The sequence below is a fragment of the Capricornis sumatraensis genome, chromosome 14, assembly GCF_032405125.1.
Source record: "Capricornis sumatraensis isolate serow.1 chromosome 14, serow.2, whole genome shotgun sequence".
In the NCBI taxonomy this organism is placed as follows: Eukaryota; Metazoa; Chordata; class Mammalia; order Artiodactyla; family Bovidae; genus Capricornis; species Capricornis sumatraensis.
The window spans coordinates 42,408,658-42,431,788 of NC_091082.1; the positions used below are offsets into that span (position 1 = coordinate 42,408,658).

Consider the following 23,131-nt stretch of genomic DNA (forward strand, 5'->3'; position numbering starts at 1 on the left):
GAAGAATATACTTGTCAAGCATTTGGAAGGTGGGAGGTTGCAGGTAAAACTGCCCTGGTAGCTTCCGCAGGAAAACGAAGGGACCCTCCTTCAGTCAGCCAAACCGCAGCCCTGGTCTGGCTGACTGCGCTCCCCTGGCCCATACACCCCCGCACCGTCTCCCAGGGCCGCTGCAGGGTCTAGTAACTTGCCAGATCCTCCTCTTCTGCCCCTAAGACCCGGGATCCCAAGGGCAGGAGCGGGGACCAGCCCGGATCCACCGCGTGCTGTGCACAGCCGGCTCCGCTTGCTTCCCGGGGAGGTCCCTCCTCTCCCGTCCGTCCGATGGCAGCTGGGTGCGGACTCAGAAGCCCAAGGCCACGGCCCCCACTCACCTGGGCCGCAGCGCGCCAGCCCGCTGCGCCGAAAGCTAGAAGCAGGGAAGCAGCGCAGCACGGAGGGCCGGACTTTTCAATTTGCGCGGGATGGCCCGAGACTCCGCCCAGAAGAAGTGACGTCAGCTCCTCTGCGACGTCTGCTCTGCTTCCCACGGCTTCCCGCTTCCGGCCTGAGTCACCAGGTCCTGGCCACCTGGATGCTTGCTGCCGCCACCGGCGTCAGCCCCTGGACTCCGAAGCGTCCTTATGGAGGGGTGTGCGGAGCTGGCTCAGCTGCCTTACAAGGCATGGCTCCGGGAAGTTGCGTTGAGTTCCTTTTCCTGATGGAGTCGTGGATCTCTCCCAGTTGCGGCCTCAGGTCGCTGAAGCTGGGAGAACGCCGCCCTGTGTTTATGTTGAGGTTTCTCAACTTAAAAAGGGTCCTGGCTGGAATTGTCCCTAGAGCTTGTGTTGTGGGGCTTACCCTGGCTCTTAACAGGCGCTGCACGTCGGTTCCAGGGACACAGAAAATGCAACTTGAGGTATATATTCCTTGGACCCTTCCTGTAGACTTCCGGAAGGGAAGGAAGCGCTTACTAAGTAATTTAATTGATAAGTGACAGAGAGTCTTTACTTAACCTGACTGGACGGGCTCCTCTTCCCTCTTTTCAACTAGGACCCAACCTTGGTCTATAAAGACTTGAACAAACTAACATAATTTGTACCATCAAGTCCACATCCTTTGGGCTTCCCTGGTGGCTCTGGTGAAGAACCTGCTTGCCAGTGCGGGAGACACGGGTTCCATCCCTAGGTCGGGAAGATCCCCTGGAGAAAGAAATGGCAACCCTCCCCAGTATTATTGCTTGGAAAATCCATGGACAGAGGAGTCTGGCGGGCTACAGTCTATGCAGTCGCAAAAGAGTGGAACCCGACTTAGCAGCTGAACAACTACCACCACATCCCTTGGGTCACCCTAGCCCCACTTGAAGTGCCTAACTGAAAAAGCTCAAGGCTACCAAAAGAATTCAGCATTTGTTTCCGTCAACATCCAAAGACAAGATCTCTATCCCCAGCGTCTCTAAGAAGGGAGGAGGTTAACTCCCATAAATTTTGGTTAGCAGTCTCAGGTCAGTTCTCCAGTTCTCCTTCCCATTCTGTTTTATTTTTCACTCCCTGACTACTGAATCACCACGCGCACACACACCCCCCTGTTTTCTCTTGAAACTGCCCAGTCACTTCTGTATAAATCCAAGGTGAGTTCACTTCATGATTGACACTTTTCCTTATCGCAATGTATTACTAACTGAAGTCTGTCCTAACTACCTTACCTAGTGTCCTGCTTTATCTTTGGCCTGGAGAAACTAACCAAGCAGTCATGAAAATGGGTTATGGTGCATAGACTTTAAAGACATTTTTTATTTTGGCAGCCACATGGGGTGAAACGTCAAGTCCTCATGATACTCTGGGCCTGATTACTGTCCTCTTAGGAATATTGCAGAAAAAGAAATTGGAAAGAACCTTAGGTTAGACCACAGAGTATACTCTTGGCCCAGGGATGGGCATGAATGATAAATTCAGACTCAATTTAAGGAGTTAAAGGAGAAAAAGTGATTTTTAAAAATGCTCCCATTTTGACTGCCCACTCTGCATGTTTTTCCTCATACTTCTTTTTAAAGTCTTTTCATAATGAATCTAACATCTATCATGTCAACATACTACCTTATAAATTGTTGGAAAGATGCCACTTGGGGGAAATATGCTAAGTGGTAATGTGGCTGCCTCCCCCAGGTCTAGTCTTAATAGCTGAGGCTAGGAGAGGGGGTCAGAAAAACTATCTTCCTTTGTGGTTCCAACACCTGTACAGCAGTAGACGTCACTCTGGATCAGCTTGGAGCTGCCTGTAGTGAAAGGTGGGGGACAGTTCCAAACTGTAGTAAGTGGAAAAGGGATCTAAATGTGGGGGGGAGGGGGGGAGGGGGGAGGGTGGGTATTAGAAAGGAGCCCAGACATCAAAAATGTGCCCACTGCATCATGAGACTTGACAGATTACTACCCTACGAACAAGCCATTTCTTTATTACTAGTTTGACTCCGAAGGTTCTAGACAGGACCCTTGGCTATAGTGTTTAAAAACTAAAGAAGAAAATATCAGTTAACAGTGATTTTCTAAACAGGATATTTTTACAGCTTGGGAAGGTAAAACCATTTGAATCAATTCATGCAGTTACTATTGGGTTGGCCAGAAAGTTTGGGTATTTCCATAACATCAATGCATGCCTTAGGTGTGCCTGTCCGTACTAGGTGATATGGGGAACACAAAGAACTGGTTACTGTCTTTAAGCAAGTTTCTGTACACAGAACATATATTCATCAAAAAGTGAAACCACAAATCATGAAGATGTGTTCATAATTCTGAAATGAGTGGCACAGACCACACAATTATCAGCTTAAGATTCAGTTGTCTTACCAGCTCTCTGAAGTCTTTCCTGACACCTGCCCAAACATCCTGTGATGACCTCTGCCTTGACCCTTCTCATACTATTTTATTTGACTTTGTCCCCCAGATTTACCAGATAATAATATAGGCCCAGTTACATTTGAATTTCAGGTAAACAGATACATTTTTTTAATACAAGTATGCCTAGTGCAATATTTGAAACATTCTTAAAAAATTTGCTATAAAAATGGCATCTGGTCCCATCACTTCATGGGAAATAGATGGGGAAACAGTGGAAACAGTGTCAGACTATTTTTTTGGGCTCCAAAATCACTGCAGATAGTGACTGCAGCCATGAAATTAAAAGACGCTTACTCCTTGGAAGAAAAGTTACGACCAACCTAGATAGCATATTCAAAAGCAGATACATTACTTTGCCAACAAAGATCCATCTAGTCAAGGCTGTGTTTTTCCAGTGGTCATGTATGGATGTGAGAGTTGGACGGTGAAGAAAGCTGAGCACCGAAGAACTGATGCTTTTGAACTGTGGTGTTGGAGAAGACTCTTGAGAGTCCCTTGGACTGCAAGGACATCCAACCAGTCCATTCTAAAGGAGATCAGTCCTGGGATTTCTTTGGAAGGAATGATGCTAAAGCTGAAACTCCAGTACTTTGGCCACCTCATGTGAAGAGTTGACTCATTGGAAAAGACTCTGATGCTAGGAGGGATTGGGGGCAGGAGGAGAAGGGGACGACAGAGGATGAGATGACTGGATGGCATCACTGACTCGATAGACGTGAGTCTGGGTGAACTCCAGGAGTTGGTGATGGACAGGGAGGCCTGGCGTGCTGCGATTCATGGGGTCGCAAAGAGTCGGACATGCCTGAGCGACTGAACTGAACTGAACTGAAAAATATTTCCACGTTTATCTGAAATTCAGATGTACCTGCACAACTGTGTACGTAGCACATCTTCATCCATTCACCCATCAGTAGACACTTGGGTTGTTTTCACATCCTAGGTATTGTAAATAATGCCGTAACGAACATAGGGGTGCATACAATTTTCAAATTAGTGTTTTCAGATTCTTTGAATAAATACCCAGAAGTGGAATTGCTGGGTCATGTGATATTCCTAGTTTTAATTTTTTGAGGAATCTGCATATTATTTTCCATAGTGGCTGCACCAATAGTGTAAAAGTTTCTTTTTCTCCCACATTCTCTCCAGTATTTCTATCTTTTTGATAATAGGCATTCTTAGCAGAAGTGAGGTGATTTATCATGGTGGTTTTAGTTTGCATTTCTGTAATAATTGTGCTTGAAAATCTTTTTATGTGCTTGTTTGACATTTTATGTCTTTGGGAAAATGTCTGTTCATATCCTCTGCCTATTTTTGTATTGTTTAGATTTCTTTTTATGTTGAGTTGAATGAGTTTTATATATATACATATACATATATATACCTATAAATTTAGGTATATAAATATATGCCTATATATATATTTATATTTAAATATATACCTATTTACCTATATGTGCTTGAACATCTTTTCATGTGCTTATTTGACATTTTATATCTTCTTTGGGAAAATGTCTATTCAGATTCTCTGCCATGAACATGGAATATCTTTACATTTATTTGGGTCTTTAATTTCTTTCATCAGTGCCTTATAGTTTTCTGCATACAGATCTTTTATGTCCCTGGTTAAATTTATTCCTAGATATTTTATTGTTTTTGATGTAACTATAAATGGGATTATTATTTTTTTATTTCTCTTTTTGATAGTTTGTTATCAGTGTATAGGAATGCTAAAAACCTGTGTGTTGATTTTTTAAACTGAAACTTGACTGAATTTGTTTATTTTAGCAGTTTTTTTGTGGAGTATTTAGAATTTTCTATGTATAGAACACTACATGTTTATGAAGGATATTAGCCTATAATTAACTTTTTTGGATTGCCTTTGCAGTCCATGGGGTCGCTAAGAGTCGGGCACGACTGAGCGACTTCACTTTCCCTTTTCACTTTCATGCATTGGAGAAGGAAATGGCAGCCCACTCCAGTGTTCTTGCCTGGAGAGTCCATGAACAGAGGAGCATAGTGGGCTGCCGTCTATGGGGTCGCACAGAGTCGGACACGACTGAAGTGACTTAGCAGCAGTAGCAGCAGCAGTGTTTGTATTGGGTTAATACTGATTTTGTAAAATGTGTTTGGAAGGGTTCCTTCCTCTTCAGTGTTTTAAAAGAGTTTTTAAAAGATAGGTATTAATTTTTTTGAATGTTTTATGGAATTTATTAATACCAATGAAATCACTTGTTCTTGGGCTTCTGTTTGTTGGGAGTTTTTTACTATAGCTTCAGTCTTGTTACAGTAATTGGTCTATTCAGATTTTCTGTTGCTTCATGACTCAATCTCATAAGATAGTATGTTTCTAGAAATGTATCCAGTTCTTGTGTATTGCCCAATTTGTTGGTGTATAATTGTTCATAATAGTCGGGTATCATCCTCTGTATTTCTGTGGTTATCAGTTGTAACATCCACTCTTTAATTTCTCATTTTATTTATTTAAGGCCTCTTTCTTTCTTGGTTAGTCTAGGTAAGGTTCTTTTCAAAGAACTAGCTCTTAGTTTCACTGATACTTTAGTCTCATTTATTTCCACTTTGATGTTTATTATTTACTTTCTTCTAATTTGGGCTTTGTTTGCTCTTCTTTTTTTTTCCTAGTTCTTTTAAGGGTAAAGTTAAATTATTTAGGATTTTTCTTGATTTTTGAGGTGTCCTGTGCTGCTCCAAACTTTCCTCTTAGAACCACTTTTGCTGCATTTATAAATTTTGATATGTCCTATTTCTGTGTTAATTTTCTCTAGATATTTGTAGTTTCTCCTTTTATTCTTTGATGACTCATTCATTATTATTCACTGTCCAGTAGCATGTTGTTTAGTCTCCACATTTTTGTGTGTTTTTTTTTTCTTTTGATTGATTTCTAGTTTCATACTTTTGTGGTCACAGAGATTGCTTGATGTGATTTTAGTCTTCTTGAATTTACTGATACTTTTTTTGTGACCTAACAGGTGTTCTATCCTGGAGACTGTTCCATGTACACTTGAGAAGAATGTGTATTCTGCTGATTTGGGATGGGATGAAGTATGTATATATTAAGTCTATATGATTTAATATCATTTGAGTCTACTTTTCTATATTGATTTTCTGTCTGGATGACTACTGATATTTATTCTCAGGTGTTCCCAACTTGGTAGGAGCAAAATCTGCTAGCTTGGAATAAATCTAATTATGTCATCCTAAAAGGTGCTAGGATATCACCCAAAATATTCTAGCCATACCCAGAAGGTTGGGTGGACTTGGCTTCAAAACTGGGCCAAATAGCAGATGGGGTTTCAGGATATTATGAAATAAAAATAACCAGGATTTTGTGACCAACATTATATCTTCCACAATAAATGAATCCAAGAATTCGTTTAAATTAGATTATAAAAAGTGTAAGCTTTACCTGCATTTAAAAAGTTTATAATTTAATTTGACTAAAAACAAACTTAGAAAATAACAAAGCAAACAAAACACAAGATATATAAGTAAATACTAATGAAAAATGGCCTATGTCCAAGCTTGGCTTCAGCAGATTCTTTGGACACTCTGCTGAAGTGTGCATAGTCTGAAACAGCTCTGGTTAATATTTCTTTGTTGTTTGGTCCTGTATCAAAGTATTATATCCCTTATTCTATAATCTTGAATTCTCTGTATTAGTAGAGCTACTTAGTGATGACAGGCCATTCCTTTGGTGTCAGAATATTTTACCATCTCCCTCACCCTCCTAGTTTACTACTTTTAAACTCTGACTGCATTAGGAGTGATCACATAGAGTGATTAGCAACAACAACAAAAACGATGTCTAGACCTTGCCTCAGTTCGGTTCAGTCGCAGTCGTGTCCGACTCTTTGTGACCCCATGAATCGCAGCACGCCAGGCCTCCCTGTCCATCACCAACTCCCGGAGTTCACTCAAACTCACGTCCATTGAGTCGGTGATGCTATCCAGCCATCTCATCCTCTGTCGTCCCCTTCTCCTCCTGCCCCCAATCCCTCCTAGCATCAGAGTCTTTTCCAATGAGTCAACTCTTCACATGAGGTGGCCAAAGTACTGGAGTTTCAGCTTTAGCATCATTCCTTCCAAAGAAATCCCAGGACTGATCTCCTTTAGAATGGACTGGTTGGATGTCCTTGCAGTCCAAGGGACTCTCAAGAGTCTTCTCCAACACCACAGTTCAAAAGCATCAGTTCTTCGGCGCTCAGCTTTCTTCACCGTCCAACTCTCACAACCATACATGACCACTGGAAAAGCCATAGCCTTGACTAGATGGATCTTTGTTGGCAAAGTAATGTCTCTGCTTTTGAACGTGCTATCTAGGTTGGTCGTAACTTTTCTTCCAAGGAGTAAGCGTCTTTTAATTTCATGGCTGCAATCACCATTGCAGTTATTTTGGAGCCCCCCAAAATAAAGTCTGATACTGTTTCCCCATCTATTTCCCATGAAGTGATGGAACCAGATGCCATGATCTTCGTTTTCTGAATGCTGAGCTTTAAGCCAACTTTTTCACTCTCCTCTTTCACTTTCATCTAGAGGCTTTTTAATTCCTCTTCACTTTCTGCCATAAGGGTGGTGTCATCTGCATATCTGAGGTTATTGATATTTTTCCCAGCAATCTTGATTCCAGCTTGTGCTTCTTCCAGCCCAGTGTTATTCGTGATGTACTCTTCGTGTAAGTTAAATAAGCAAGGTGACAATATCACAGTAAACTGTGGAAAATTCTGAAAGAGATGGGAATACCAGACCACCTGACCTGCCTCTTGAGAAACCTATATGCAGGTCAGGAAACAACAGTTAGAACTGGACATGGAACAACAGACTGGTTCCAAATAGGAAAAGACCTTGCCTAGGAGATTGAAATTGAAATTAACTATAGCCCCTTCTCTCTTTGTTTTTTTTTTTCTGTTGCTGTAACAAAGTATGACAATCTCAATGGTTTAAAACAATACGCATTTGTTATCTTACAGTTCTGGAGACCATATTTTGAAATGAATCTGATAGGGCTATGTTCCTTCTAGAAGCTCCTGGGGAAATTTGTTTTGTTGCCTTTTCTAGTTTCAGCAGCAGCCTACATTCTTTGACTTGTGGCACCTCCTTCCATCTTCAAAGCATATTACACCAAAGTCTGCTTCTCTTGTCAAATCTCTTTTTATCAACGTTGACCCTCTTGAAAGTAAAAAGTGAAAGTTGCTCAGTCATGTCCAACTCTGTGACCCCATGGTAGCCCACCAGGCTCTTCTGTTCATGGGATTCTCCAGGCAAGAACACTGGAGTGGGTTGCCATTCCCTTCTCCAGGGCATCTTCCCAGCCCAGGGACTGAACCCAGGGCTCCTGCATTGCAGGCAGATTCTTTACCGTCTGAGTCATGAGAGTAGCCCTTGACCCTCTTGCCTCCTATCTTATAAGACTTCTGTGACTGGTTTCTGTGATTTGTGTTTATCTACATACCAGGATAAACTCCTTGTCTTAAAACCCTTTTTCTCCCCATATGTCTGAATTGTAACGTAAATACTGTTTTAAATCAGTAAGGAAATTAAAAAGACAAAAATTTTCTACATATTTTGTATGTCATTAAATATTATACTGCCATTCTTAACAGTGTGCTGACTAAGATATAATCATTTATTACATAATGTCCAAAAATTCCAAAATATTTTTTTAGTCATAAGAGGGTCAAGAAATTATATGTTTCTGTGTAAAGAGGCCAGAGAGGCTCCTTCAGTCAAAAAAGAAGAGGCATGCTAATTTAGAGCCCTGAATGCCACATTAAAGGGATTTAATGCATGGCAGGGTATTCAATATTGTTTTATTCTAGGAAATCTGTGGGGATGAAATGACCTTCTTTTACAACTGAGATTAAAGACAGGAATGAAATCATTTTTGTGAGGTCCTTTGAATTTTCATTTTATAGAATTTTTTAAAAAAGGGGTCTTCTGGGGGCAAAATGGGTGAAGGATGTTGAAAGGTAGACATCCAGTTATAAAATAAGTGTCACGGGGATGTAACGTATAGCACTGTAATCGTGGTTAATGATCCTGTGTTGTATATCTAAAAGTTCTGAGAGTAGATGGTTAAAAAAAAATTCCTCGGCATCCCTCAGGTACCTGCGCTGTAACTGCTCCCCCGTGTGGTCACAGAGAGTAGATCATGAAAGTCCTCTTAAAGTGAAGTGAAGTGAAGTTGCTCAGTCTTATCAGACTTTTTGTGACCCCATGGACTGTAGCCTACCAGGATCCCCAGTTCATGGGATTTTCCAGGCAAAAATACTGGAGTGGGTTGCCAATTCCTTCTCCAGGGGATCTTCCCAACCCGGGTTCGATCCCTACGTTGAACCCACATTGTAGGCAGACGCTTTACCGTCTGAGCTACCAGGGAAGCCAGTTTGCCCGCTACCAGGGAAGCGTGAAAGTCCTCTTAGACTTTTTTAACACCAAAAAATTGTAACTAACTATGGGGATGGATGTTAAGTTAATTAGGCTTACTATGGTTAGTACATGCCTATACATAATAAAATGTTTTTCTTAGTTTAGTTTTCCAAAGTTGTTATGATTTTCAGAACCATAAAACCCTTCCTAGAATGTAAAGGCAGTATCAAATGCTCAGGGACCATAGGTTTTTCTTCCCACATGGCCTTGTGCTTTGTGGAAAATAGACTAATACTTGACAGGGGAATGCTTTTATTACTTATAACCGTAAATATTTTCCCAAAGAGACCTGACTTAGCCAGTCTTCAGGCTTTAATTCTTGATACCTTCTTCATTTGACTTATTTAAAATCTCATTTATTATTCATCAAATGTAGATGCTTTTATTTTTTACATGAGTACCCAGTGGTAATTAATCATTTGATTAAAATACCAGAATTAGTTAATATGCTGCTGCAGCTAAGTTGCTTCAGTCGTGTCTGACTCTGTGTGACCCCATAGACGGCAGCCCACCAGGCTCTCCTGTCCCTAGGATTCTCCAGGCAAGCACACTGGAGTGGGTTGCCATTTCCTTCTCCAGTCTGCTGCTGCTGCTGCTGCTGCTAAGTCGTTTCAGTCGTGTCTGACTCTGTGTGACCCCATAGACAGCAGCCCACCAGGCTTTCCCATCCCTGAGATTCTCCAGGCAAGAACACTGGAGTGGGTCACCATTCCCTTCTCCAATGCATGAAAGTGAAAAGTGAAAGTGAAGTCATTCAGTCGTGTCTGACTCTTAGCGACCCCATGGGCTGCAGCCTACCAGGCTCCTCCATCCCTGGGATTTTCCAGGCAAGAGTACTGGAGTGGGGTGCCATTGACTTCTCTATCAGTTAATATAGGTATTAGTAAAAGACAGATCCTGGCAACATCACATAACCATTTAAATTCTAACATCTGGAGTCAATATAGACTAACTTCAAATAACTTCTAACTTTAAGAAACTCTAGACATTTTCTTCCATATGACATTTCTCTAAATAAATAAGACGAATGCTAGAGGCCTGACTGATACATTTTTTTAAAAAATAATAATTCTCTTTGATTGCACATGACCGGTAAGTAATTTGCCTCCTGCTGCAAGCATTCTGATAATAATTCAGGTTATAAATTAGGGTGAACAATGGGGAGAGGTAGAAAACTAGTCATTGGTAACTGTATTATTTTAAGTCTACTTTATGCTATTTATTTTCTTTTTTTCTTTGTATGTCATTTTCCTGACAGTGAATGAGAAATATTGCCTATTCAGTAAGTGATTTCCATGAAGGAAAAACGTTGGCAAACTGGCTGCTTGCTACTTGCTTGATATTCAGAGATGAGGTCATCTGAGCACCCTGAGTAGTCTTCCCCACAGATAGGATGGCATGAGGATACAGAGATGGGTAACAATATCTGATTGATAGACCCTCACTTTCATCCTGAAATAAAGACTGGAGTATAACTGAGTCCTTGCTCTTTGATGTACAGCTCAGATAACAGCAGCCACTTCTGATTTTTCTCTTTTCACTTGGGGATGGCTGGGAAGAAAGAAGAAGCCAGGTTTACTTGTGGGACCAAATTTCTTTTCAGACTTCTCCTTCGTTGTACCTGAGAAATAAAGGACAGATCAATTAATAACTGGATTATATGATGAACACAATTTTTTGGAGTCAAGTTTTGCCACTAACTTTTGTAGATATTTTAATCCTCCTAAAAGAGGATAGTTAAATAATATCCTAAAGAGGATAGTTAAATAAATAGTAGTTTAACTATCCTATGTGCCTCCAGGGTAAAAATGTGTTTAAAAAAATACAGGAGGTGGGGCTGCAGCAGGGCATGGAAGAAGAGCAAAGCTACTTAACTCTGCAGTTATCCATTCTTGGGATTTGTTGCCTGATCTATAAAAGGTTAGTTAAAATAAAAGAAAACATAAAGAAGCTTCCTAGGTTTTTGTAAGGTATAAATATTCTATATTAATATCATCAGAGTCCACTGACTTACAAAAAAAAAATAAGTGATGATTCCACAAATGAGAAAGTTTTCAATTAGATATTTTTGGAAGACATGCATATAAAAAGTTAAACTCATTTGATTTCAAAAGTCTAGGTTAAGAAATGTCTAAATTTGTTAGAGAGGAGACAAGATGGTACAGTAGAAGGACTTGAGCATACCTCTTCTCATGAAAACATCAAAACCACAACTAACTGCTGAAAAACCATTAACAAAAAAGACTAGAACCAACCAAAATGACAAGGAGATGATAGGAGGGGTTCATTTGCAATACAACCTGGCTCACCAGAGGGACAGAACTTAGTTCCACTGGCTAGAGGTTAGGTACCAGTTCCTTCTACCAGGAACTCTGCACAAACCTCTTAGGCCAGACTCAACTACCAGGGGCAAACACCAGAAGCAAGAGGAGCTACATGCCTGCAGAGTGGAGACAGTAAAAAGAAAGGCAAAATGAGATAGGAGAGGAATATGTTCCGGATGAAGGAACAAGATAAGACTTCAGAAGCTTAAGTAAAATGGAGATAGGCAGTATACCCAAAAAAGAATTCAGTGTGATGATAGTAAAAACCATTCTATATTTTGAAAAAGAATGGAAGCACAGATGAAAAAGATGCAAGAAATGTTTACTAAAGAGCTAGAAGTTATAAAGAATAACAAAGTTGAACAATAGAGTAACTGTGATGCAAAATACATCAGAAGGAATCAATAGCAGAATAAAGGAGGCAGAAAAATGGATAAGGGAGCTGTAAGACAGAACAGAGTGACATGATATAGTTAAAGTGGTGAAAGGGAAAAACTGACAACCAAGAATACTTCTGGATAGCAATGCTCTTGTTCAGATTTAAAAGAGAAAAGGTTTATAGAAAAGCAAAAACTAAGAGAATTCAACACCACCAAACCAAACTAGCTTTAAACAAATGCTAAAGGAACTTTTCTCAGTGGAGAAGAAGACCACAACTAGAAAGGAGAAAACTGCAAATGGAAAAAAGCTCACCAGTAAAGGCAAACATGCAGTAAAGGTAGGAAATCACCCACTACAAACATGATGTCCAAAATTAGCAATTGTGGGACTTCCCTGGCAGTCTGGTGGTTAAGATTCACACTTCCAAAGCAGGAGGTGCAGGTTCAGTCCCTGGTTAGGGAACTTTTAGTTTTCCAAATGCTGCACATCCAAAATAGATAAAAATTAAAAAAAAGAAAAACAGCAATGGTGATAATAGGCGAGTACAAATGCAGAATGTTGGAAATGCATTTGAAATTTAAGAGAACAGTAACTTAATCTTGTTTATATATGGACTGCTATATCAAAACTTTGTGGTAACTGTAAATCAAAAATATACAATAGATATATACACACAAAATAGAAAAAATAATACCAAAACACTAAACATAGCCATCAGATCACTAGAGAAGAGAACAAAAGAGGAAGGGAAGAAAAAAAGATGAAAACAAATTCAAAACTGAACAGAATGGCAATAAGAACATACATTTTGAGAATTACCTTACATAAAATGATTAAACGCTCCAACAGTCTAAAGACATAGACTGGCTGGATGGATATGAAGATAAGACCCATAAATATGCATTCTACGAGAGATCCACACTAGATCTAGGGACACATGCATACTGAAAGTAAGGGGATGGAAACATATTTCATGCAAGTAAAATCTCTAGAAGCTAGATTAGTAATACTTGAATTAGGTAAAATAGACTTAAAAATAAAGAGTTTTCAAAGAGACAAAGAGGGACACTACATAATGATCAAGGGATCAATCCAGGAAGAACACATAACAATTGTAAATATATGTGCTCCCATATATATTGGAGCACCTTGATATATGAGGCAAGGCTAACAGCCATAAAAGGGGAAATCAGCAGTAACACATAATAGTGGAGGACTGTAACACCAACTTTCATCCATTGACGGATCACCCAGAAACAAAATTAATAAGGACATATAGCCCTTAAATGACACATTAGACCAGATGGACTCAATATTTATAGAGCATTCCATCCAAAAGCAGCAGAATACATATTTAGGTGCACATAGAATTTTCTCCTGGATAGATCACTATAATAAAAAAAAAAAGACAATAAAATAAAACCCATGGAGGCTAGCTGATTTGCAACCGAACAACCAGTGGATCGCTGAAGAAATCAAAGAAGAATCTAAAATATACTTGGAGACAAATGAAAACATGATGATCCAAAACCAATGGGATATAGCAATAGCAATTCTAAGAGGGACGTTTAGAGCAATAAAAGCTTACCTCAGGAAACAAGAAAAATGTTAAACAACCTAACCTTACACCTAAAGCAACTAAAGAAGAACAATCAAACCCAAAGTTATTAGAAGGAAAGAAAGCATAAAGATCAGAGCAGAAATAAATGAAATAGAGATGAAGAAAACAATAGAGAACATCAATGAAACTAAAGTCTGGTTCTTTGAAAAGATAAATAAAATTGATAAAGCTTTAGCCAGACATCAAGAAAATGAGAAAATAAAAGCTTACTTCTCTTATGACTCAAAAAAAAAAGAAAAAAAGAAAAAAGAGAGGCTCAAATCAGTAAAATTAGAAATTAAAAAGGAGACAAGAAACAACACAGAAATATAAAGGATCACAAGAGACTATTGCCAGAAATTTATGCCAATGAAATGGACAAACTAGAAGGAATGGACAAATTCTTAGGAAGGTACAACCTCCCTAGACTGACCCAGGAAGAAACAGAAAACATGAACCTTCCAATCAGAAGTACTGAAATTGCAATTGTGATTTAAAAACTCCCAACAAAAGTCCTCACGGGCAAATTCTGTCAAACATTTAGAGAAGAGTTAACACCTATCCTTCTGAAACTATTAAAAAAAAAAAAATCACAGAAGAAAGAACACTCCCAAACTCAGTCTATGAGACCAACATCACCCTGATACCAAAACCAGACCAAGTTACCACAAGGAAAGAAAATTAGAGGCTAGTATCATTGATGATACTGTGATTTGGGGCTCCAAAATCACTGCAGATGGTGACTGCAGCCATGAAATTAAAAGACACTTACTCCTTGGAAGAAAAGTTATGACCAACCTAGATAGCATATTCAAAAGCAGAGACATTACTTTGCGGACTAAGGTCCGTCTAGTCAAGACTATGGTTTTTCCAGTAGTCATGTATGGATGTGAGAGTTGGACTGTGAAGAAAGCTGAGCGCTGAAGAATTGATGCTTTGAACTGTGGTGTTGGAGAAGACTCTTGAGAGTCCCTTGGACTGCAAGGAGATCCAACCAGTCCATTCTGAAGGAGATCAACCCTGGGATTTCTTTGGAAGGAATGATGCTAAAGCTGAAACTCCAGTACTTTGGTCACCCTATGCAAAGAGTTGACTCATTGGAAAAGACTTTGATGCTGGGAGGGATTGGGGGCAGGAGGAGAAGGGGATGACAGAGGATAAAATGGCTGGATGGCATCACTGACTCGATGGACATGAATCTGAGTGAACTTTGGGAGTTGGCAATGGACAGGGAGGCCTGGCGTGCTGCAATTCATGGGGTTGCAGAGTCGGACATGACCGAGCGACTGAACTGAACTGATCATTGATGAATATAGATGCAAAAATCCTCAACAAAATACTAGCAAACAAAATCCAACAATACATTAATAGGGCCATACACCACAGAGTGGATTCATTCCAGGGATGCAAGGATTGTTTGGTATCCACAGATCAATCAGTGTGATACACCACGTCAACAAGTTGAAGAATAAAAACTATATGATCATCTTAATAGATCCAAAAAAATGTTTTGACAAAATTTGACACCTATTTATGATTAAAAACTCTCTAGAAAGGGGGCACACAGGGAACCTACATTAATATAATAAAGAAGATATATGACAAACCCACAGCTAACATCATACTCAATAGTGAAGAGGTGAAACCATTTCCTCTATGATCAGGAACAAGAGAAATTTGCCTACTCTTGCCACTTTTATTCAGCATAGTTTTGGGAGTCCTAGCCAAAAATAAACTCAAAATGGATTAAAGACCTGAATGTAAATCCAGATACTATAAAACTCTTAGAGGAAAATATAGGCAAAATAGACTTTGACCTAAATCACAGCAATATCTTTTTCAACCCATCTCCTAGAGCAATGGAAATAAAAACAAAAGTAAACAATTGGGACTTAAACTCAAATGCTTTTGCACACCAAAGGAAACTATAAACAAAACAATAAAATGACCCACAGAATGGGAGAAAATATTTACAAATAATGTAATCGACAAGAAATTAATCTCCAAGATTTACAAACAGCTCCTGCTGTTTATCAGTATCAAAAAAAAAAAAAAACCAATGAAAAAATAGGCAGAAGACCTAAATAGACATTTCTCCAAAGAATACAGACAGATAACCAAGAGGCACATGAAAGTTTCTCAACATCACAAATTATTAGAGAAATGCAAGTCAAAACTACAAGACACCAGCTCACGCCGGTCAGAATGGCCATCGTCAAAAAGTCTACAAGCAGTAAGTACTGGAGAGGGTGTAGAGAGATGGGGACCCTGCTACACTTGATTTGAATGTAAATTGGTACAGCCACAATGGAGAACAATGTAAAAGTTCCTTTAAAAACTAAAAATAGAACTACCGTATCATCCAGCAATCCCACTCCAGGGCATATACCCAGAGAAAAACATGGGCCAAGATTATACATGAACCCCAGTGTTCACTGCAGCACTGTTTGTAATAGCCATGACATGGAAGCAACCTAAATGTCCATTGACAGAGGAATAGATAAAGAAGATATGGTACATATATGTAATGGAACAACCGTAGAAAAGAGCAAAATGATGCCACTTGTTGCATCATGGATGGATCTAGAGATTATTACAGTGGAGTAGTTTAGGCAGAGAAAGACAGATATGATATTTATATGTGAAATCTAAAAAGTTATACAAATGAACTTATTTACAAAACAGAAACAGACTCACTTGACTTAGGAAAGAAACTTATGGTTACCAAATGGGAAAGGTTGAGGGGAGAGATTTAACAGGAGGTTGGGATTAACATATGTTGTGTGCTTAGTCGTGTCTGACTGTTTGTGACTCATGGACGGTAGCCCACCAAGTTCTTCTGTCCGTGAAATTTGCCAGACAAGAATATTGGAGTGGGTTGCCATTTCCTTCTCCAGGGGATCTTCCGGACAAAGGAATCAAACCCATGTCTCTTGCGTCTCCTGCATTGGCAAGGGGATCCTTTACCACTAGTGCCACCCAGGAAGCCCTGGGATTAAAACATACCTACTACTATATAAAAAATAATCAACAGGGACCTTCTGTATAGCACAGAGGAGACTAGTTAATATGCCGGAATAATCTATATGGGAAAAGAATCTGAAAAAGACTAGAAGTGTGTATATATGTAACCTAATCACTTTGTTGTACACCTAATATAACATTGTATGGATAAATCAGCTATACTCCAATATAAACTATAAATTAAAAAATGAAAATAGAATTCCCTGGTGATCCAGTTGTTAGGTCTCTGTGCTTCCATTGCAGAGGGCTTGGGTTTGATCCCTGATTGGATAACTAAGAAATCCAACATGCCATATGTTGTGGTCAAAAAATTAAAATTAAAATAAAAATTACTATTTGTTAGATCTTCCTCTTAATATTTTATCAATTTGAATAACTAGATACAAGGCCATAGTTTAAATTAGGCTCATACAAACTTCCTAGAACTAAGAGCAGTTTTAAGGTTTTAGTTTTTTAGGCTGTTTAAGAGATTGAGTATGATATTTGGAGTAAAAAGTTGACTTCAGGTTATGACTTAATTTTATATGATCTTTGGTAAGTCATTTAAATCACCCTTTTGGTTCCATTTTTTTTCCCAGTTCTGAAATGAGTGTATATTTTCTTTATGATCTTTATGAAAATCAAAGAATCATTTATAAAAATACCATGTTAGCTATAAAGTTTTCTGTTAGTTTTCCTACTAATACATGGAAAACATTCTCCTTGACTTGGCTGGTGAGCCAGAAACTTACTGTTATCTTGGCTCCATCCTGCAGGTACAATAATGTTAGGAAGTAAGGATGGCTACACAGCTATGAGATATGTCATGCCATACTGCCTGGCTTTTAAAATTAGTCAGTGAACCTAAGTTTGAAATTAACTCTAGGATGTTAATTTGCTCAGGCTCAGAGATCCTGCTTGATTTTTCTATCTGTCCTGGAAATTTATGTTTTCCTTCTCACTGAGCTAAAACATATGCATCCTGGAATATTTGTAGACAGAGTCAGACCTGAGATAATTTTAGGCCCAGAAATAAGAAACAATCCAAACCAAAATGGTATGCAGTGTGGAATTCTAAGTACTAACTCACTTTTTCATGTTGAACATGGCCTCCCTTCTTCTTTCCATGAAAGCCATCTGAAGATTCCCTTTGTGCTTCTGAACCAATTAGTGGAAGGAATCTTAGACTAGTGGGGCTTGGTACCTAGGAGCCATAAATAAAGAATAAGACATACTTATGGTGATAAATTCTGTAATATGAATTCAGGGGTGGGGGATAGGGAGTGAGAAGGTCCAACTGCTTTAAAACATACCCACCATCCCAGGAGTCCACTATTAATTCTGATGCTTTCCCCTTGGCAGCATCTATAGCTTAACTTTAATACCTGTAGGAGGTTTAATACCTGTAGGAGGTTATCAACATGGTCTTGGGAAAGAGAAGTAACATTTTATAAAACAATATTATATGTTAAAATTAGGGTGCAATGTTTTGTCTTTGGTTTATTATTCTTGGTTAAGTTAACAGCAGAGGTTATCTGGGTTGGAGACTTGAAGGAGAAGTAGGGGTTTGGAGGGAATCAAGGGGTGGATGAGTTACTGGCAGAGGAGCAGCACAGGCAAAGTCACAGTAGAGGGAAGGGCAGTGATGCTTAAGGAATGGTGAGTTAGCACACTGGAGTGTAGGGTACATGGGAGAATATGGTGGAAAATGGGGTTATACAGTTCAGGTGGAGGTCAGATCATGAGAATGCCAGGCTAAAGGCATTTAGTTTTATCCTATAGGTGATGAAGAACCAGGGTAAAGTTTGAAATACTTTTCTGTAGTATTTGTTCAATGTGGAATGACAGAATGATCAAAGCCACTGACACACAAAACAAGATTTCTCTGGTTTTGGATGCAGCATGTTTATGGAATCATCTTTCTGCTTGGTTCATGTGATTACTTGCTCAGGGTCAGGAATGAGATGCCAGATTCCCTAATTGTTCTGGAATCACTCTAGTCCTAGATACCTCCAACTCACCCTGTATATGGGCAGAGAACCAAAAACAATCCCTGCCTCTCTGTTTTCAGTCATGAAACCTTCCAAGGCATGTTTTCGAATCTGCAAAGAGAGGAGTGAATGTTTAATGAAAAGGGCACATTATATCAGTGGCAAAATTCCTGGAATCAAGTTTTTACTCTTCCACTTATTAGTTGCATGATCTTAAGCAAATTCTTTCCCTGTTGACAACTTATGAGGACAAAATGTATATAGTAAGGTGCTACTCAAATGTAAGATTTAAATCTGTTGTATTATTATTACTAATAACAATATGTCAAAAAGAAATGAAAAGAAGTGAACAAATGTTATACAATTGTGAATGAAAAGGAATGGGAAAAATAAAATTGCTAGTAGAAATCAGATTCCTACGTGAAATGTATTTTTATATCAAGCATTAAACCTTTGTTATTTTACCAACCAACTGAGAAGATAAAGATGTGGTAAGAAGAGGCCAAGCCTTATAATATTGAGTGCATTCAGTTCTTTCAAGAGCTTTAAAACCTGTAAAGATTTTCCCAAATTTATTTAACATTTCAGTTAAATTACTTTAACAGTTACCACTTCAAATTGGAAAAGAATATTAAAAGTGAATATCAATCTTTATTTTTAGGTTGTGCTGTTCAGCAAAATCGAGCATTTGTTACGTGCTATACATGTATCTTTGCCCATAAAGAGCTTATGATTTATTGGTGGAGGGGAAAAGGAAGAGTCAGTATACCAATAGTTCAACTTCAGTGTAGAACATGGTAAGTGAACCTGTTATGAGACACAAAGCAAGGAGAGGTTGGGGCCTTTGGGGAAAGTGGAGTTCACATTTACTGAATGCCTACAATGTACCTCGTATACATTTTCTCATATAATCCTCAAAAAAACTTTTTGAGAGATTAGATTATTAGTTATTAGATAAAATAACACCTGTGAAGAAGGCTGAGCACCGAAGAATTGATGCTTTTGAACTGTGGTGTTGGAGAAGACTCTTGAGAGTCCCTTGGACTGCAAGGAGATCCAACCAGTCCATTCTGAAGGAGATCAGCCCTGGGATTTCCTTGGAAGGAATGATGCTAAAGCTGAAACTCCAGTACTTTGGCCACTTCAGGAGAAGAGTTGACTCACTGGAAAAGACTCTGATGCTGGGAGGGATTGGGGGCAGGAGGAGAAGGGGACGACCGAGGATGAGATGGCTGGATGGCATCACTGACTCGATGGACGTGAGTCTGAGTGAACTCCGGGAGTTGGTGATGGACAGGGAGGCCTGGCGTGCTGCGATTCATGGGGTCACGAAGAGTCAGACACGACTGAGTGACTGAACTGAACTGAAGATTAAACTGAAGTCTGTTACATTCCACTGCCAAACTCTTTCTTGCCTGTCACCCTGTCTTCTGGGTGAAGCTATCCGAGTTCCTTTTGGACAGAAAGCGAGGGCTTATAAAATGATTTCATTTGGAAAGTGTAAAATACTTATTGAACATGAAGTTGATGCTGTGAAAAATGACATATTTCCGTTTTATAAACTGGAACAATGTCCTCAACTTGAGGTTGTCAGTGTCCTGTGCCCAGTCCTCTTCATCTTCTCTTGAACATAATGACCATCTGAATGTTGTGTTCTTAATTCTCTTGCTTTTGTTTATATAATTTTACCTTTCATTTAACTTTTTGCCAAAACAATATTTTATTTACTTTTACCTTTCCTCTATTTTTATCAAAAAGAAATGACTATATATATATTCTTACGCACAACTTGTCTTATTCAGTAGTATGTTTCAAACATCCATCCGTGTAGGGAAGTGTTATTCCAGTTCATTCATTTTTACTGCTCCATAGTATTTTAATTTATAAATAGGCCACAATGTAGTTACCAGTTATACTATTGATGAGCATTTAGGCTGCTTTCAGATTTTTGCTGTTACAAATAGTACTGCTAGGAGCTGTCTTGTTCCTGCCTCCTAAACACATGTTTAGGAATTTCTGTTGATACTTCGTAGAGTATGCCTATTTTCAATATACTGGATAATGCCTGTCACATAATTTTCCAAAGTGATTCTAGCAATTTATACTACTTCCACCAGCAGATTAGTGTTCTGATTGTTCTAAATGCCCACCAATTGTCAGACTTTTTGATATTTGCCAATCTGGTGGCTATAAAATGCTACCTTATAATATTATTGATGTGTGTTTCCATGATTACTAATGAGGCTGAGCATCTTTTCAGTTACTTATTGTTGTTTTTTTTTTTTATTTTATGAGGTATCCAAGTATTTGACCATTTTTTAAACTGGACCATCTTTTCTGATTATTGATTTTTTCCTATACTGGATACTGATACTTTGTCAGTGGCAAAGTAGGATGGACTTTGACAGAGAGAGATGATGGATATGGCAGGGGTAGCCCAGGTGGACTGTAGGGATAGGAGACTGAGAGAAATGTTCAGAAAAAAAAAACAATTAGTCTGATTTATAGAGGGTCAGATTGGAGAAGGAAATGGCAACCCACTCCAATGTTCTTGCCTAGAAAATCCCATGGACAGAGGAGCTGGTAGGCTACAGTCCATGGGGTCACTAAGAGTCAGACACGACTGAGCGACTTTACTTTCTCTTTTCACCTTCATGCATTGGAGAAGGAAATGGCAACCCACGCCAGTGTTCTTGCCTGGAGAATCCCAGGGATGGGGAGCCTGGTTGGCTGCCATCTATGGGGTCGCACAGAGTTGGACACGACTGAAGTGACTTAACAGCAGCAGCATAGAGGGTCAGACAACTATAGGTTAGAAATGAGAGATAACTTTTAATCAGAGGTAAATTTGGTTTGTATTGTGCAAGATCTTGAAGAAATCCATTTTAATTAATTAATGCCAGTTGTTGGTGGTGATGATGTTCAGTCACTAAGTTGTGTCCTATACTTTGTGACCACAGGGACTGCAGCACGCCAGGCTACCCTGTCCTTTACCATCTCCCAGAGTTTGCTCAAATTCATGTCCATCAAGTTGGTGATGCTATCTAACCAGCTCATCTTCTGACACCCTCTTCTCCTTTTGCCTTCAGTCTTTCCCAGCATCAGGTCTTTTCCACTGAGTTGACTCTGCATCAGGTGGCTTTAGCATCAGTCCTTCCAATGAATATTCAGGGTTGATTTCCTTTAGGATTAACTGGTTTGATCTCCTTGCAGTCCAAGGGACTCTCAAGAGTCTTCTCCAGCACCACAACTTGAAAGCATTTAGACCTTAGCCTAAAGGCCCATGGGCTATATTCATTTTTCAGAAGTTTTAGAAATTGAAATAGAATAAATCACAGTGTACATTTCTCTCCTATTCTGCGTGAAGAGAAGTTTTTCTATGTGTGATAGGCAGAATAATGGCCACCAATGATATTCACACAGTATTCCTCCCACCCCAAATCTGTGAATATATTGCTTCATTTGGCAAAAGGGACTTTGCAGATGTGGCTAACATTAAGAAACTTAAGATGGATCATCTAAGTGGGCCCAATCTAGCCACAGGAATTTTTAAAAGCAGAGAATATTTCCAACTGTTCAGAGAGATGAGATCACAGAAGAATAGGATTTTCTGGCTTTGAAGGCAAAGGAAGAGAACCACAAACTAGGGAATATGAGAGTCTGTCTAGAGGCTCCGGAAGGAGGCACAACTCTGGCGACACCAGTGAGATGCAAGTCAGACTTCTACAGAACTGTGAAATAACTAACTTGTATGGTTTAAACCACCAAGTTTCTATTGACATGTAGCAGCAGCAATAGGAAACTAATACACTGGACATATTAAATTCAGAAAAACAAAAGCAAAGTGATTTTTTTGTTTGTTTTTTAAAGCTACCTTAGGAGAAGAAAGAGACTTGAAAAACTTAAAATCATGTTCCACTTCAAAGGCCTTAGGAGGTGTACGTTTGAAGAGCAAAGACATCGAGCTCATTTTTTGCCATCTGCATATAAAGATACACACACATATTAAAAACATGGTTAAGGACATACCTATGCCTACTCAACAAGTATCCATCATGTCCTTTGTCTGGGCCTCCAAATTCTCTGGCTCCCATGGCACCAGTCCTAAAGATGTGACCTTTGCACTTAACTCTTATTTTACTTTACAGAGTTCCCTCCAAAGAAATCACCAAGATTTCTACTGAACCTCAACATTCCATGAAGTTTACTTCATTAATAGCCATTGGGGGGGGGAGGGAACAAAAATAGAAATCTCTGGTATAAAACTAATGTTTGATTTTTTGTGACTCAGGTCAAACCTCCACTATAGTTAAAACTTACTCATGTATATATTTTAAAAGTCATAACTATTAAAAATGTAAATGTATGTATTCTAAATGTAAACATATATCCTACTTTAACATATCCCAAATATATCATATTGTTTCATACTTTGTATCTATCATTTATATCTGTTGCCTCTGCTTGTAAAGTTCTCCATTAATCATTCTTTATCTGTTCCACAGTATCTTTTGA

At 39.1% G+C, this 23,131-nt stretch overlaps 1 protein-coding gene across 1 annotated transcript in view; it reads right to left on the reverse strand.

Annotated features, from left to right (window-relative positions):
- Positions 1-10,854: 10,854 nt before the first annotated feature.
- WDR64 (WD repeat domain 64) overlaps positions 10,855-23,131 on the reverse strand; it is a 135,857-nt gene continuing 123,580 nt past the window's right edge. Inside the window, exons 25-28 of the mRNA XM_068986367.1 lie at positions 22,491-22,596; positions 18,647-18,727; positions 17,716-17,829; positions 10,855-10,938 (exon numbers count right to left, since the gene is read on the reverse strand). Of these exons, the coding sequence (XP_068842468.1) occupies positions 10,855-10,938; positions 17,716-17,829; positions 18,647-18,727; positions 22,491-22,596 (385 nt within the window). The remainder of the gene's footprint in view (positions 10,939-17,715; positions 17,830-18,646; positions 18,728-22,490; positions 22,597-23,131) is intronic.